Source organism: Peromyscus maniculatus, chromosome 4 (assembly GCF_049852395.1).
Source record: "Peromyscus maniculatus bairdii isolate BWxNUB_F1_BW_parent chromosome 4, HU_Pman_BW_mat_3.1, whole genome shotgun sequence".
Taxonomy (NCBI): Eukaryota; Metazoa; Chordata; class Mammalia; order Rodentia; family Cricetidae; genus Peromyscus; species Peromyscus maniculatus.
The window spans coordinates 122,072,182-122,085,894 of NC_134855.1; the positions used below are offsets into that span (position 1 = coordinate 122,072,182).

Consider the following 13,713-nt stretch of genomic DNA (forward strand, 5'->3'; position numbering starts at 1 on the left):
GCCTGAGCCAACCCAGTTAAGGCAGAGCCTCCCAGCAGACAGGGCCTACATCAGCCAACCTTAGCCAGACACAGGAGCAAAGACAGAGAACTTCTGCTGTAAGGCAATAAACCTGGGGTGCTTGTTACACAGCCTTGCTACAGTAGCAGCTGACTGACACAGATGGCACCCAGTTTTGTAGCTACACCCTCCAAACTAAAACTCTGCCTACTGCAGAGGGTCGAGGCTCATAGAACTCAGGAAGCTTAGGAAGTCAAGACTCACAGGCGCCTCCTCACGGTGACATAGTACAATGCCTGGGGAAGAAAGGACTCTTGAGTGGAGCTGCCTCCAAGTGGAGCAGGGGCAGGGAGCTCCAGGAATGCAGCTCTCCAGAACCATCAGCCAGGCTGGGGTAGGTTTTCTGATGGTGATACAGCTGTCTGAGACTCATCCATGCTCTTGTAAGTAAACCCTCACCCCTGGCTCCTGTATAAAAACCCAAAAGCTCAGTGGTTCATCAAGCTGGACTTGGGTGGACCTGTTTCTCTGGTCTGTCACCAGTTCCCAACCTGGGGCGACCAGGAAAAGTGAACATACAACACTAAGGACACCCACCAGTCTCAGAGAAACAGCTTTCCCTCAAGCTCACAAAGCAGTCAGGGCACTCACCAGGCTCGCCTTTTCTCTTTGAACCAGACTTCTTCTTTGCAGGCGCCTCTTGCTTTGGTGCCTCCTGGCTCTGGATCATTCCTGTATTTTTACCCTGGGCAGGAGCTGATTCTGACTTTTTACCCTGATTGGCAGCTGTGTCCACCTTTTTGCCCTGGTTGGGGGACTCTTCTACCTTTTTGCCTTGGTTTGGGGCTCCTTCTGCCTTTTTGCCCTGATTGGGGGACCCCTCTGTCTTTTTCCCCTGGCTTGAGACACCTTCTGTCTTTGTGCCTTGATTAGCAATTGCATCTGTCTTTCTATTCTGATTGGGAGTCCCTTCCCCTTTCTTGCCTTGGTTAGGACTTCCATCCCCCTTTTTGCCCTGATTCTGGGTCCCCTCCCCTTTCTTGCCCTGGTTTTGGGCCCCTTCCCCCTTCTTGGTCTGATTCTGGGCCCCTTCCCCCTTTTTACCCTGGTTCTGGGCCCCCTCCATCTTCTTGCCTTGGTTTGGGGTTCCTTCTGCTTTTTTGCCCTGGTTTTGTATACCCTCAGCTTTTGTGCTCTGGTTGGGAGACCCGTCCCCTTTCTTGCCCTGGTTCTGGGCTCCGTCCCCTTTCTTGCCCTGGTTCTGGGTCCCGTCTCCTTTCTTACCCTGGTTCTGGGTCCCGTCTCCCTTCTTACCCTGGTTCTGGGTCCCGTCTCCCTTCTTACCCTGGTTCTGGGCCCCGTCCCCTTTCTTGCCCTGGTTCTGGGCTCCGTCTCCCTTCTTACCCTGGTTCTGGGCCCCGTCCCCTTTCTTGCCCTGGTTCTGGGCCCCCTCTGCTTTATTTCCTTGGTTAGAAGAACCTTCTAACTTTTTGGCCTGGTTTTGGGCCCCTTCTCCTTTCTTGCCTTGGTTTGGAGTTCCATCTGTCTTCTTGCCTTGGTTCTGGGCTCCTTCCCCCTTCTTGGTCTGGTTCTGAGCCCCTTCCCCCTTCTTGGCTTGGTTCTGGCCTCCCTCGCCTTTCTTAGCCTGGTTTTGGTTTGTTTCCCCCTTTTTGCCCTGATTTTGGGCCCCTTCTCCCCCCTTCTTGGCCTGGTTCTGGGCCCCCTCCCCCTTCTTGGCCTGGTTCTGGGCCCCCTCCCCCTTCTTGGTTTGGTTCTGGGCCCCCTCCCCCTTCTTGGCTTGGTTCTGGGCCCCCTCCCCCTTCTTAGTTTGGTTCTGGGCCCCCTCCCCCTTCTTGGCCTGGTTCTGGGCCCCCTCCCCCTTCTTGGTTTGGTTCTGGGCCCCCTCCCCCTTCTTGGCCTGGTTCTGGGCCCCCTCCCCCTTCTTAGTTTGGTTCTGGGCCCCCTCCCCCTTCTTGGCCTGGTTCTGGGCCCCTTCCCCCTTCTTGGCCTGGTTCTGGGCCCCCTCCCCCTTCTTGGCCTGGTTCTGGGCCCCCTCCCCCTTCTTAGTTTGGTTCTGGGCCCCCTCCCCCTTCTTTGCTTGGTTCTGGGCCCCATCTCCCTTCTTAGCTTGGCTCTGGGTCCCATCTCCCTTCTTGGCCTGGTTCTGGGCTCCTTCTCCCTTCTTGCCCTGACTGCTGGTAGCAGGAGCACTGGTCTTAGAGCCCACTGGGGGCACAGCCACCATAGGCACCTCCTTGGGTGTGGCTTCCAAGATGGCAGACTTTGAAGCAAGGACCTGGATGGAATTCACAATAGAACTGACTGCTGGCTCCACCTTCGCTACTTTTTTCTCCTTCTTCTTTCTGTCCTTAGGGGAGGAAGCCAGCTTTTCCTGAGGCATGGCTGGGACTGTGGCTACAGGGGTATGGATCGTAGAGGAATGGACTGAAGTTGGAGCCACGGCCATTGCAGGTATGCGCACTGGTTCCTTGAGGATGATGGTCACGTTGGGATCCAGGTCATGGTCAGGTATCTTCCCATTCGGTTTCTCTTCCTTTTTCTTGGTCTTTCCTTTCTTCTCCACGGTTTTCTCCTTCTTTTTCTTCTCTCCTTTCTGGTGGTGAGTTTTTGCCATCTCCTTGCGCTGGTTGGCAAGGGCTTCTTCATACGACGTCTCCTTCATGGAGAAGGTTGACACCAGGAAGATGCCGATGGCAGAAACAACCATAAACCCGCCAAAGACCACAACCCCCAAGGTCTGAGTGTCGTAGATATCCATCTTGGCTGACTTGCTTTCCACCTGCCAACACATACAAGTAGATTACTTTCTGGAGAAACTGAGAAACTGGACAATTTCCATCCCCTCTGCCCAAACTTAAGCTTTCTTATTGCTTCTTCAGACTAATTGAGAGTGGAAGCAAACCCATGTTCTTTCATCCCTTCTTCAGAAAGGGGTAATGTTTACCTAGAGTCTGAAGAGTTCTTCTAGTGCCCAGAGATACAGACAGACAAATGGCAGAGAACAGGGGGATAGCCAGAGTTGGTACTGTGGCCTCTAAAGCCCATGGCCACGGCCCAAGTTCAAGGTGACCCCTTGAGTCCTCCCAACTACAGGATTCAAACCACTCATGAACACAAGTGCTGTTTAGAAGTGCAACAACAGGGTCAGTGGAGATGTGACCAGGATGCCAAAGCTAAGTATGGTTGGTTGCATGCACCACATACACAAGATGGGATTCTGAGTAATCTGAGGACCTTTCACTTTTCATGTTGGGTTGAAATGTTTATTTTTTATATTTTTCTTCAGTGTAAAATTGGCTGTTTAGTTAAACAAACCAACAAAAAACCCAGTCAACCCTAACACAACTGAAGGCTTTCCCAGCAGGCCCCTGGCACACCATACTCTGCTTTGTTGCCAGTGCCCTAAACAAAACCTCAGGGGTCACAGACAGACACCTTGGTACTGTAATCCTAGAGTAATCAAGAACTTGGTTTAGGACAGCACCCCTTCTGTAGCAACACCACCTCAGTCACGGAGCCTACAATTTCCACACTGGGAAATAGAAGTAAGTCTTGCGAAGGCCAACAGATTCTAGACTTGGAATTTCACTTCTGCATACTCCACAGGAGAAGCGGGCACTGTCACTAGCTCTTCGTCAGACAACGTACCCGAAACCAACAGGACGAAGAAGCACACCATTCTTGTTGCTCACAGACCCAAGTCCAAAGGATCAGAGCCAACTGGGCTCAGCCCTTCCTGGCTGATAGCCCAGGCTCAGTTCCACTTCAGCAAGCTTTTAACTGCTGCTGTCAATGCAATGCCATCATCAGCTCCCAGTCCCCTGAGCTAGAGAGGAGAAACAGTCGACTCCCTCTGAAAGGATTAGCAAAGAACGAACACGCAGAACTCCAGTGCAGAGGGGAAAGGCGAGGAGGGGGGATGACAAGAGGGAAAAGGTGAGAAAGACAAGGACACTGGAGCCAGGCTCTCTAGACACTGTGGTTGCGTGGGCAGTGAGGTCTACACTCCTCTTCCACAGGGGTAGAGTAAGGAAACCGATTAGGAATGAAATATTCAAAAGTAATGGACTCCAAACGGAGATATTAGGACAGCTAAAAGATGGGACATTGTTTAAACACCTCAGCATCACATCCTGGGACACTCAGTTGTCTCCTCAGAGTGCAAACCCCTTTCTGCATCATCCTAATAAAACCCTTGAGGAAGGACTGAAATGCCTGTGACAGGCATTTGCTAGCATACTCTCTATGGTGATTACTTCCCACTGTGGCTGTTGTGACTCTCACTCTTCGAGAGCCTGTCATCTGGAGCTGTACATGACCAAGGCCCAACACTCCATCCCTGCCACCGCTTCTGCAGCAGAAAAAGGCTGAGGCCAACCCACACAAGCCTTTGAAGCCTGGGCAAGGCAGCCTTTATATTCCAAATGGATTCTGACTTCTAGCTATGGACCACTAGCAGCATCTGACCCAAAGCCAAGGCCGAGTTCTCTCACATGTGACAGTCAAAAAAGGCTATTAAAATAAGCCTTTCCAGGAACATACTCCTTGCACCTGCCCACTCCTGGCTCTAGTCTGTGTGCAGGAGGGCAGGGACAAAGTGTGTGATATAGCTGATCACCCCTATCCCTGGAGTCCCCCAACTGAAACTCCTACAGAGAGAGCCTCACAGACTCTGCTAACAGAGACATGCTCAGGTACAACAAATTACAGTGCAATCAGCTGTCTAGTCAGATGACAAAACCTCTCAGAGCATCACCTTTTCCAGAGGCCTGGCTCAGCCTGGCCACGGCTCCATAAACACCAAGTGGCCTCCAGACATCTATGCACTCAAGGGGTTGCCTCTCGGAGAGCTGTAGTTGGCACCAGTCAGCAGCCCCTGACACAGTGAAGGGCTATCAACAAAGCAAGGCCTGTTCACAGCTGAGGACTGTGGAGCTCTGTGCAGCTTCGTGCCTTCCGACTGCTCAGCTGAGACAGAAAAGCCACGGCTGGAAAAGCAGCCTTTAATCTGACTCCACATAGGCAAACACAAACTACATTCTCTGTGGGGAGTTCAGAATCAAGGTAAGCAAACTTGGGTGATTATTTTCTCCCTGCAGCACACACAAAGTATGTTTATAACAGCTTAAATGTGTCTTCCCAACTTTTGCAGAACAAGCTGCTTTAAAAAGAAATTACATCCCTACCATTAATTCCTGAGGTAGAATTTTTTTTTTTAAGAAAGCTTTCACAGGAAAATGAAAAGCCCAGTCTTTAGTAATACACTGAAACATTTAAAGCTAAGGCAGTTTATCTTTGCAAGCAGCAAAGAGATGAAAAAAAAAATGACCTTCTGCTTTCAAAGTGAGTTTACCTTCATGATGAACCATAACTGTAAGCTGAAATACTGCCCCCCCCCAAGAGAATTTAGGTGAAGACACAAACACATCCTGGGAGACTCTCGACCCTAATAAAGGCAGGAGGCGCGCTCTCTCTCTCTCTCTCTCTCTCTCTCTCTCCTATGCTTGCAGGAGCCTCTACCTCGTGCCTGCAGCTTCCTCACTGTTCCAAGACCACAGAGTTCATCTCTTCAAGGGCTTTCCCCTGGGCCATGCCTACATGGGCTAAGATTCGGGCCAGATGTGTGCCCACCCATACTCTTTACTATCTCACGACAGCAATCTCTATTCTGTCATCTCCAGAAACTTCGGTGAAGTAAGTATTTTTCCGTACCTATTATTGTAAAATACTCATGAAAGACTAGCTGATGAAAGCCCTAGGAGGGACGGAAACCAAGGCCATGACCACTCCCAGGTTTGGCTGACTAGAATTCACTACCATCTTTAAGGCTCAAGAGAATGCTGCTTCTTCTGGTCTTAGGATTTGGGGAACATGAAATGGGGGCTCTCGACTCTTCAAATGTGGACCGCATCTACTAACTCAACTGGCATGATAAAGCCAGTTCAGTCCCATTCAGCACTTGAGATTTAGGTGGATTTTAGGAAAGGACCTTCAACAACAATGTGGAGTTTGTTTTATTACTAGCTAGCTGTTCTACAGTGGACAACACCTGGCACTCAGGGAAGCCATCTTGTAGAGGATGGTCAAAGATAACTAGCCTCCAGACCTGTTCCTGAGCCAAGGTGACTTGCCAAAAAGGTAGTGGATAGCAAAAAAATAAAGGCAACAATAGCAATAACCACATCAAGATAGGCATCTCCTAATATTTTAAAATAAAGACTGAGTACTCCCAATCCAAACATCTGAAATTCACCTGTTTTTTAAAGTAAGGGAGCAAGAGATGGTATACAGATGGAAAAGTTTCTATCAAAGATGGTATACAGATGGAAAAGTTTCTATCAAACCTATATGATGGTTTCAGTCAAAACACTGGCACAGGCCAGGTGCGGGAACACATGGCCATAGTCCCGGGCACTTAGAAGGCCCATATAGGAGGATTTTGAGTTCAAGGCCAGCTTGAGCTACAGAACAAGACCATATCTCAAAAACAAAAATAAAAACAAAAGCAAAAACACCACACAAACCTTTTTTAAAAATCAGGCACATTAAAAATATGTAAAATTGGGGGCTAGAGAGATGGTTCGGTGGTTAAAATTGGAAGCTGGAGAGCAGACTCAGTGCCAATGCTTACAGAGGACCAAGGTTTAGTTTCCAGCACATAGGGATACACAGCGACTCAAAACTGCAACTTCAGTTTTAGAGTATGTGACACCTTTTTCTCACATTCATGCACTCCTGTGTGCACATAGTACACGTAAATTCATACAGGGACACACATACACACATAAAACTAATGATAATATAATGATTTTTTTAAAGGAAATTAAGCTACACAAACTTACTAGAGTACATAATGTACACAGGATACAGGAATGAAGTTAGTGTTCAGATTTGGGTTCATCCCTAAAATATCTCACAGATCCATACCAAAGTCAAAAACAAAACCCCAAATCTGGGACATTTCTAGTCTTAGCACTTTGGAAAAGGAACAGTAAATTTGTATTATTTGTATTTGTATTAATTGTATTGTTCAGATACAGAGTTTAAGAAGAAGGTATGATTATTTCCCAACCACATATATTTGACATATAGGTATGTCAAATACTAACATTTTCCACACTAACTTCAGATACTGTGTGTGTGTGTGTGTGTGTGTGTGTGTGTGTGTGTGTGTGTGTGTGTGTGTGTACATATCTCTTCCAGTGTAACTGCTATGTAAAGAGCATTATTCTGGGTGACATCTGACAATTTTTAATAATCTTTATTTTGAAACTCATACAGATCCAAATAGCTTTGGCTAATTCCTTAACTCCTATGATCTGCTAACAGCCATACTCTTTATGTACATGTTTTAAATTCTATGCTACTCACACAGAACTGAGGGACACCTTTACCAGAAAGGACCTCTTTCATGCTCCCGACTCCTGCCATTCAAAGTCAGTTCCTAGAGGTAGTAACCACTGTGACACAGTCACTGTTCAGCTACCTTCCTGTACCAACTTTAGTACAAGAGCTAGAGGCAGAGCTCAGAGTTAATACACTCAGCTGCCCGGGAGTCCAGACGCACTCACTGGCAAACTTCAGATATGCTTTCTGCAATAAGGTAGGTTCAGTCGCTGAACTCTCCCTTTGGCAGATGACAGACAACAGTCATGCACCACACCCTGCCTGGCCTCCCCTTCTTTCTGATGGATTCTATACTCTGCTCCACTGGAGTCTTTATTTAAGCCCTGTATCAATTTCGGGTTTTTAGCCTATTACCATCCCCTTCAGAATTTCTACTGAGCTTTTAATTTGAATCATGCTGAATTCACAGACAAACATAGGCAGAACCAACACTGTGACTACAGGGACCCCATCAACGAGCAACTATGTCCTAGCCCTACACTGACGTCAATGTTTTCTTTCAAGCGTCTAGAATTTCTCATGATTTTTCTCTGTGAAAGCCTCCCATGTCTTTGTGATGTTGTCCTAGATTATTGCTTTTTGTAAAGTCCTACAGAAAAAGCATATTTTGTAAATTATTTTTCCTATTCTCTCAGCTACATACAGCCAGTCAAGCCACGATGTTTATATATGGATCATTCATTCAGCTTTTATTATGCTAAACTCTTGTCAAACTGCAGCATTTACAGACTTGCTTTGATTTTCTTGGTATTAAAAAAAAAAAAAAAAAACTATCCATGTGGGAAAGAGAAAGTCCTGTTTTTTGCTCTCTGGGCTTTATTACCTCATTTCTGAGCAGAACTGGTAGCAGGAGCCTCCTTGCTGGGCTGCTGCATCCCCACAGCTCAGGTTTCACTATCACATAGAGAATCAATATCCATTTTTGGTAGAACCCTTTCCACAGGTTAAATAGTGTATACTATCTTCTATCTTCTTGGTTACCGTACAAAATAAATAAATGAGCACTGAGTGAGCAACTGTTTTTCACATCATCTGACATTTTCTCCTTTAATGTGAAATATATTGAATTATAATACAGTAGCTCCCTTTTATCTGCTAGGGCTAAATTTCAGGATTAAAGGGAATCCTGACACATAGTACTGAACTCTGTGTGTATACACTATGTTGTCTCCTCTATATACATACCTATGATAAAGTTTAGGGTATAAACTAGGCACAGTAAAAGGCAAAACAACAACAATCAAATAAAACAATTATAATAATACCACTGACAGCATTACTACTGTCGTGTTTAAGGGCCACAATTAAATAAAGATTAGTCATATAATTCCATCTGATAACCCAGACTAGTGGGCAGGTAGTATATACAATGTGGATGCACCGTGTAACGGGACAGTTCATGTCCTGGGATGACATTCTAGTAGGAGAATGACAGAAAATGTGAAAGTGACTCATTATTTCTGGAATTTTCCACTTAATATTTTTAGACCATGGTTAACTGTGGGTAACTGAAACAGAAACATTTGACAGAAATTCTTTTTAAATAACATCTCTAGATTTGATGTCCTTTTTTTTTTAATTTATTTATTTATTTTTGGTGGCCTTTGTCTTCAAAGTGAGAGAAATCAGGTCACTCTCACTGTCCTCACCTGGGTGACAGAACCACTAGACTCTCATGGAATGGGCTTCAGATCAGCCCTTCACTCCAGTTCACGGGGACCCTTGTTCTAGGATGAGATGAGCTGTCAAAGGAGGCAGCCTGAGACCTCTCCTTCGGGAGAGAAGGTAACGGGAGCACTGACTTAATTAACCACTGATGATGACTGTACATCCAACTTCTGGGTTGGTGAGCCGATTAAGTCTCACTATCCCTCTGTCTTCCATGGGTTTACACTGTTTTCCAACTTCTTGGGCATGAATGCATGTTAATTTTTGGTCTTCTCCTGGTAGCAAATACTTAAGGCAATAAATTTGCTCTAAAAACTCCTATTGCTTCATCCTAAAGCTATAATGAACATTTCCATTATTGTTCAATTCCCAAATCCCCATGTCTTTCTTCTTTGACTTGTGGTATGGTGATGTAATAACTTTCCTAACATACAGAAGGGACTGAATTATCACAAAGAAATCCTAATTTTAACTGCATTATAAATTTCCATATTTTGAATTATGATCTAAAAATCAATTACTCCCTCCCCGTCTCTCTTACCTTTTTGTCTGATCCAACAGTTATTGAGAGCTCTCACCTTTCCGCTACCTGCACATACTTTTCACATACTTTGCTTTTTTGGAATCTATCGATGTGTTTTATTTGAGACTATCTTGTTAGAATATAAAATCACAATTAATAGATCTTCCTGGTTAAGTACCTGCTATTTCTCTTCCCATTTGAGAATGACCCTCTTCAATAATGATTTTTTTCCATTAAATTCTAGCTTGTCTGATTATTTTCAAAGCTTCTCCAACTCTTGTGAAATTAGTATTAGATTAGAATGTTTTTCTTTCTTTTTTTTTTGTTTTTTGTTTTTTTTTTTTTTTGTATTTCAAAACAGGGTTTCTCTGTGTAGTTTTGGAGCCTGTCCTGGAACTCGTTCTGTAGATCAGGTTGGCCTCAAACTCAGAGATCTGCCTGGCTCTGCCTCCCATGTGCTGGGATTAAAAGCGTGCCCCGCCACCACCTGGCTTTTTTTCTTTTTCAACCTTTCTGCATTTGTGTTTTAAGTGTTACTCTAAAAATAGCATATAGCTGGATTTTATTTTAACCCCAGGGGCGATCTGTCTTAGGTTTAGTCCCCCAACACATACTATGATTTTTTTTCTGTAAACCCACTCATCCATCCTCTTGATTCTGGGGTGCCTACTGATGACGGCATCTCTTCACTTGCAATGTCTGACTAGTCAAGCACTTTCTTGCTGTATAGCTTGGGTGCTAAACACTGTACTTCCTTGAAAATGAATCCCCTTGAATGTTTGTCTGTTTGTTTGTCTCACTATGCATCCCTGGCTGGCCTGGAACATTCTAGGCAGACCGAGCTGCCTTCAAACTCAATCTGCCTCATGACTACTGGGACAAAAGGGAGGGATGCACTAGCATGCCCAGCTCCTTTACATTTTTTAGCTGTACTGTTCACCCCACATTTTCCTAACGTACAAACCTGACTCCGTTTCACTCCTCCATCCTCCGTTCCAACAGGAGAACCTAAAAGGCTTTAAGTCTGTTGCCTTCCATCCGACAGGAGCCCTGCCCCATCTCGCCCAATCACTGTTGCTCTGACAGACAGCTCATACTCATTTGTTTAATTACTCGGAAGTCTGTCCTTTGTTTATCATTGCTACTTGTCTTTCATCCCATTAGGGTCTTGCCAAAAACTCTGTTGGTCAGTTCTCTGACCAAGTGTAGCTTTCTGATCCACTTTTACAGTCCTCACTCTCTGAAAAGACTTTTATTTTACCTTCATTCTTCATGAATGAATTAACTATACAGAATCCATACAAAAGCTCTCTTTCTTAAAGATTTGATTTTTATCTCCTGGCTTTTCTTTGGTGGTAGAAAGATTATTACTGAAAACATGCTGCTAACCTACTGTAACCCCTTTATCTTTTTATCTCTCACCATCTTTTACGTGTGTGTGTGTGTGTGTGTGTGTGTGTGTGTGTGTGTGTGTGTGTGGTGTGCACATGAGTGGAATGTCAGGTGTGAATGAACATGCAGAGATGGGCCCCAGGTTGACTTAAGTGTCTTCCTCTATCATTATTGAGTACTTTGTTGAGGCAGGGTCTCTCAATTGAACCTAGAGCTTACTGATGAGCTAGTCTAGCTAGCCAGCTTGCCCCAGACATCGATCCTGCCTCTGGCTCCTGAACACTAGGGTTACAGGTGGACCTCTGTATAGCGTCCGCACACAGGACCTTGTGCTCTCCCCGGCCCTTCTCATCACTGTCAAGTTCTATGTTCAGGGTTCTGCGGAGTCCACGGAATACCTATGTGGATTTAACCTTATTTAGGTTTATTGTGCTTTCCAAGTTTGAGGAGTCATCGCACCGACTTCAATTCTGGAAAACTCTTCATCACTGAATTCCTTTGACAATCGTCTCACTCCTCATGTTCCTTCAAGGTGTCACCTCTAATTAGACCTTAATAATTCTCTTTGTGCCGCCATTAGGGAAGACTTCAGATGTAAGATCCACTCGACCACTCTCTCTTAGGCTGAATCCAAACAGCTTCTTAATGAATTCTTCGAGCTGTTCTGTCCTGTTCAAGTCTGCCTGCCTTCTTTCGTGGTACCTTCTTACCCCTTTTCCAGTTCTTTCCTTGCCTTCTGTTCTATCTGCAATTGTAATTTTCTACTACATTTCTGTTAGGCTTTATTGGTGGCAATTCTTTAGAGACTTTTCCCTAAAAATCATTTTATCTTTGCTTCAATCAGGCCTTGAAGAGGCTGACTGTTATATGTGGCAGGGACCTATGATGGAAAAACTCCAGCTTTCGCCCCGATGGTTCAGCTGTCCCCTGTAGTCTCTTCTTGCTACTAACTAGGAACCTGCCTGCCCTTTCATGGAGGGTGCAGCCCTTCAAAAGTTCGGGACATACTAGGTGTTAGTGCCCACTTCCTATCTCAAATTCCTGTTCCACCTCAACATTAAGGCCCAAGATGACATCAGCTGCCCACACCCACCCAACAGTATCCCAAAGTCAGCTCAGACTGGGCCTGTCACTCCCCCCACTTTTCTCTGGCAACCTCTGTTTCCTATGAAGCCCAATGCTTACCAACATTAACTAATATTTCCAAAGCAGCATCAGAGCCTCTCCTCTAAGGCTTTAAACGTAACTCATTTTTTGAAAACAGAGTAACTGAAGACAATGTGGCAACTAAATGTAGGATTTTGAAATAATTTATTTCATGTGTTTAAAAGTAACTTCCGACTTTAAAGAAACAATGCCATTCATTTTAAAGAGTTGAGACACTAAAAATAGAAATATATTCTATTATAAGCCTTGCTTAATCATCAGCCATTTCAGATTCAATTTCTATGCCTGAGGGAAAAAGTAGAGAATTAACAAGCTTTTGTTTCCTTTAAAAAAAAAAGTCTTTGAAAAAGTAGGTATCTGAATAGAACTAAACCCTCTGGGGGGTTACAAGAAGCCACCAGTTTCCACTTTATTAAAGAAGACAGGCCTACGGCATGATAAAGGATCCTCAAAACAGACAACTGGTCCACAAAGCTTTCTTACTGTAATAGATATTCATCCCCAGAAAGCAGAGGCCAGTCGGCACGGCATCCAACCAAACATCAGCTCTCAGTAGGTACTGGCTGTGATCGGACCACTAAATATTCTATCAGAGTGCTTGATAACCGGCACTCATAGGAATAAATCCAAAGAGAAAACCACAGGATCTGGATGGAGAAAAATGTTTTGTGTGTTGCTGGAGAGGAGAGGCGTTTCTTGGTTCTAAAGTTTTCTACTCTTGCAAATGGTCACTAAGGGTCTGTTGCTGGCATGCAAAGGAGTGAGTGATCCTCATGTGGTTACTGTTTTCCTGAGCAACTCTGCCTAATTCTAGCCATACGCCTTTAGTTTTTTTTTTGTTGTTATTGTTGTTTTGTTTTGTTTTTAACTTTCCAGTATCTGTCAGCATATAAATCAGCTTGTTCCTTTTTTCCCAATCTTGACCTGTTTTATTTTTCCTGGGTTTTTGCTGAGTAGGACCTCTGATACAATGCTAAAGAGAAGGACAGCAGGCAGTCTGTCCTCACATCAAAGGGGACAATGCAGGTGCCTAGTTGCACCATGATGCTTGCTAACTTTCTGTAGACATCTTTCTCAGGTTAAAGAAGTTGCTTTTTACCCATAGTATGCATGTAAGTTTATCACATATTTTCTCTATATCTGATAAGATAATTATATCAGTCTACTCTCGTAACCTGTCAGTATGGCAGATGAACATAATGCACACTTACTTTTCAACACTAACGGAAGTTTGCATTCCTAGGACAAACATCACTTTGTCATTATATGTGCTGTTGAGTTTGGCTTTTATTCCTAGGTATGAGATGACTGACTGGTGTTTCATCCCTCCTACTATTCCTATGGAATAAGGTCAGCAGACATCAGAATGAGTAGATACAGAATGTCCTTATCTTTCTCTCTCTCTTCTAAGTTTGAGAAGAACTAGAATGTGTATTCTTGACATGCCTGGTAGGGCAAACCTGTGAAAGCATTTGGCCTGGTATTTTCTTCGTAAAGCTTACTCATGGATCCATTTCCTTATGATTACAGGAACA

General features: G+C 44.7%; 1 protein-coding gene across 5 annotated transcripts in view; it reads right to left on the reverse strand.

The window, feature by feature from the left end:
* Window positions 1-13,713, reverse strand: part of Rrbp1 (ribosome binding protein 1) — a 65,296-nt gene that overhangs the window by 39,014 nt on the left and 12,569 nt on the right. For all 5 annotated transcript variants that reach the window (XM_076570761.1, XM_076570760.1, XM_076570759.1 and 2 more), the window contains one exon: window positions 652-2,800. In XM_076570761.1, coding sequence (XP_076426876.1) covers window positions 652-2,779 — 2,128 coding nt within the window. In that variant the 5' untranslated portion in view covers window positions 2,780-2,800. Of the gene's footprint in view, window positions 1-651; window positions 2,801-13,713 lie in introns of those variants that run through there.